Here is a 4,188-nt window from a genome sequence, read left to right as displayed (position 1 = left end):
GTGTGTGTGTGTGTGTGTGTGTGTGTGTGTGTGTGTGTGTGTGTGTAGGTCAGAGAACAGCTTTCAGGAGCCTGTCCTCTTTGAGTTGTAGGTTCTGGGTATTGAACTTAGGTTGTCAAGTTTGCTCGGTGAGTGTGTTTATCCACTGACCTGTCGCCATGGCTTTCTAGGTCTTGTAGATAGACGGATGGAGCCTTACTGTTGGGGAAAATTCTTCAGCAAGGAGTTCTCATGATCTGCGATCCCTGGGAGCCAAGGAGCTGGCAGAAGGGAAAAGCCAGTGAGAGGGAGGGAGAATGAGCTCGTCCTGTCACTGTGGGCTAAGGAGTAAGCAGGGACCTCCACACAGGAGGCCTACCTCCTCTGTAGCCACTACCTCACTACCTCGTTTCCCTATTGCAGGTGGTGGTCGCCGTTCACACTGAGGATTCTTAGAGCCTCAGCGTCCCACTCACAGAATGGAAGAATTCATATAAATAGCAAAATAGGAGGGAGTCGGGGGTCACAAAAGTGGAAGTGCAGGCCAGACGGCAGGGCTGTGCTCCACAGAAGGCTCCTCTTGCGGGTTCAGGAAGAGGGGGGAGCCGAGCGTTCCGGTCGGGTGGAAGTGGTATTCTGTTTTGATGTACAGGCTTGGACTATGGAAGCCTTTATTTGTGTGAATGTCTTTTCCCATAATGCATATGAGCTTAATCATACACATGGCCAATCGTGCACAAGCGTAAGATGGTACATGGGGTGTTTCCTTCAAAGTTCATCCTAGCATTGTCCGCCTTGACTGCAAGCGTCTGAAACCAGCTCAGGCTGGACAGGCTCACTGGCCTGAATTTCAGGATGTACTTGGTCACCAAAAGAGAGTGGCTAAGGGTTTCTAGGAGGAAGTGGCCTGCCTACTGCACCATTTGGAGCTTGATGGTATAGCTCAATGTAGGTGGGGGTCCAGGTTGCTAAGCCACTCACTCTGCTTGCCTCTCTCATTTCCCGTCTCCTTCCCTCCACAGGCTACCTGACAGTCAACATTGAGCCCCTTCCCCCTGTGGTGGCTGGGGACGCAGTGACCCTGAAGTGTAACTTCAAGACAGACGGCCGCATGCGTGAGATCGTGTGGTACCGGGTAAGTGGCCACTCCACTCTACATAGCTGTTTCTGTGTCCTAGGGCTGTGACAAAATCCGCAGATGAGATTACATCCCTAGTCCTGGCTACCGCTAAGGTGCCTTCTGCTCTCTGTCTCTCTCTCTGGCCTCTTCTGTGCCTCGAATAATCCCAGGAATCCATCTGCACCCCAGCAGACGTTACTGAGAATTGCACGGGCCCCGGGAACAGCGTGCAGCTGAGAACAGTACTGATGTGGTCCGAAGCAGGATGCTCTGGCTACGCTTTTGGTGTGGGAGAGAGGACAGGAAGGTTTCCCGGCTTTAGAACTGCCCTTCAGCCAGGTGTGGCGATGCATAGCTCAGCACTCAGGAGGCTAAAGCAGGAGGTTTGTTGCTTTTAGGGCAAGCCCGGGCTGCATAGTGAGTGTCTGTCTCAAACAACCACAAAACGCAATGCATTTCAGAGATTTTCCACCACGTAAGTTCACTGCATAAGATCCAGCCTGTCCCTTGACATCTGGCACCTAGCACATGGCACCAGATATCTGAGCCTGAGGAGGGATGTGGCTCAAGATACATAGACATCACCTGCCCGAGGCCCAGGTGCCAATGGTGACAGTAGGAAGAACAGCTTTGGGTCTTGGGCACAAGAAATCATTCCAGTCACGGTTGGATGAATCTCCGTGCATCTGAATGGGGTATCCCAAGCTGGTACCCCTTTGTGGAGCAGGGCTGGGGCTCCAGGAAGGCGGGCTTGGAGACTGGTCTCTGAGAACATACCCAGGGATACCACAGGCAATTCCTCTCCTGGGACCTAATCTAAAGACTGGTATCGGTTCCTGCCAAAGGCCAAGACTGTAAACATGTTCCTTTCTGCTGACCATAGGGAGTCACAACTCCTCCACACTATTTGGGGACAACGTGTGAATGAGAGGACACACCACATCCCCAAACACGCTGTGCATGAAAACCGGCAGTTAGAGTTCTGTGTAATTTTCTCTTGTCAAGAAAACATATATAGATATGGATATAGATAGTTAAGAAAGTAAAAACCATGCTTTGCCTGTGGGCCATGGGGAGGTAGAACATGAACAGAGTGGACTCTGGCCTCCTGGTTGAAGATTCCTGATGGAAACTGTTCTGTAGGGGCGCGCATGTGGCTCAGTGGGTAGAGCGCTTGCCTAGCACATGTGAAGACTTCGTTTTGGTCCCCAACGCTACATGAAATCTGGTGCTGTGCACATCTGTAATCCCAGCTCTATGAGGTGGCAGCAGGAGGATCAGAAGTTCAGGGGTATCCTTGGATGCTCTTCCTGGCACTCAGCCACAGAGCCTGGAAACTTGGGGTGAAAGAAAGAAGGAACTCGGGCACACAATACCCCTCTCCGGCTTTTCTCCACGCCCTCTTTCCAACAGGCACGTGTCTTGCTCAATGTCTGCCTTGCCATGCATCTTGAATTTCTGGTCTTGGGTCTTGGGTTTACCATTTGCTGACAAGTCTTGTGTTGTTGGCTACGGCCGTGCTCCTTTTGACCCAAGCCTGTCCTCCGTCTCAGCTCCTGATTGTAACCAGCTTTGGTGGCTTCCGCCAACGTCCTACAGAACTGCACAGTTGAACCCACAGTCCCCAGTCGAGGCCAGCAGGATGCTGGCCGTGGGTTGTGTCGTCTGTGGGGTCACAAGCTATGGGGGCAGCTTGGCTGTCACAGACTGTAAACATCAAGAGACTGGGACAAACTCACCCAGACTCTGGCTGATACTGGGCTCAGACTCTCCCTCATCCCTGGGTGGAGTCAGCGAAGAGAGAAAAAACATAGCCATGGACTGGTAGGAACTGCCCTTGGGATTGACGGCCAGGTAGAGTTAGAAATGGGCAGAGCCCACGGGCCCCAAAGCCTTCCACAGCCCCCATCAGCCATTATGCTGGAAGAAGCAGTCCTTCTGAAGAGACAGCTTCCAGAGAAGACACAACACCAGGCCAGGCTGGGTCTGTCCCCGAAGGTGTCCCTGTGGCTCCCTAAACCAGAGACCAGAGAGCCACATGAGCTCTTAAGCTGGATAGAGGAGTCCATCTTCCTCCTGCCTAACCCAGTCTACCTGCCCCATTGCCAGCCCCCCTCCCCCCCCCCCCCCCCCCGCTTAAAGCATTGGTTACATCTCTGACCGGTGTCAGGCCCTCTGTGTGGGGCTGTGGTAGGCTACATTAATTTATTTCATTTCATTTCACATCCTTTGACTGAAGGCCTCTGGAGTGGGGGGTATGCAGATGTATGCAAATCACATGCAAATTGACCACTTGGAGCCAAATGCCGGGGCCTTTTAATTCTGTAGCTGGACAGGGTGGTGGCTATCTGTCTGGTTGCTCTCCTTGGGACCAGAGGAGCCCATGTGCTCTGCCTGTGATGGGGAGGAGGGAGGCAGGGGGGGAAGGAAATTCCAGGAAAGAGGTTCCATGCTGCCAGCTTTCTTTCCCTCCGACTGCTGCTCTCCTGCTCTCTCTCTCTCTCTCTCTCTCTCTCTCTCTCTCCCCTCAGAGCCAGCTGAAGAGAGAGAGAAAAGAACTGACCTACCCAGGTAGAGGCTGCAGGACCTGGGGCTGGGCAGAGTTTCCAAAGGGCATGGGAGAGGCAGCCAGGGAAACCCCAGCCTCCTTCTTCAATGGACAGCCCAGCCCCTCAGCCTCCCCTCCAGAAGTCTGGCCACAAACAGCAAACTGCCCAGTGCCTTTTGTTTGCAGGCCCCTGTCACTCCCCTCCTCCTTCCTCCCCCATCTCCTGAATGAGCTTATAGAGTCTGGCTTGGAAAGAGATGAATAGACCCCACAGGCTCAGCCGGGCCTAGGCCTCCAATTGCTTCAGAAGGGAAAAGCACAGGCATTGTGGCAGGCTACCACTGCCCCACTCACTCAGCCCAGTGGGCACAAAGCAGCCCGATGCGTGAGTCGAGTCTTGTACCTCTGCTCAAGCACTAGATCATCAGAGTTTTTCTAAGCCATAGAAGCCTGAGGGAGTAGCTCGGTGGTGGAGTGCCCGCCGAGCATGTGCAAGGTCCTGGGTTCGATTCCCAGCAACACAGAGTGAGAGGGGGGGAGG

At 53.5% G+C, this 4,188-nt stretch overlaps 1 protein-coding gene across 1 annotated transcript in view; it reads left to right on the top strand.

Annotated features, from left to right (window-relative positions):
• The window catches only part of Igsf21 (immunoglobin superfamily member 21), a 221,181-nt gene that overhangs the window by 90,858 nt on the left and 126,135 nt on the right, over positions 1 to 4,188 (top strand). Inside the window, exon 2 of the mRNA XM_021200502.1 lies at positions 1,002 to 1,114. Within this exon, the coding sequence (XP_021056161.1) occupies positions 1,002 to 1,114 (113 nt within the window). The remainder of the gene's footprint in view (positions 1 to 1,001; positions 1,115 to 4,188) is intronic.

Source organism: Mus pahari, chromosome 6, assembly GCF_900095145.1.
Source record: "Mus pahari chromosome 6, PAHARI_EIJ_v1.1, whole genome shotgun sequence".
NCBI classification, from domain to species: Eukaryota; Metazoa; Chordata; class Mammalia; order Rodentia; family Muridae; genus Mus; species Mus pahari.
This window is presented reverse-complemented; position numbering and strand designations above follow the sequence as displayed.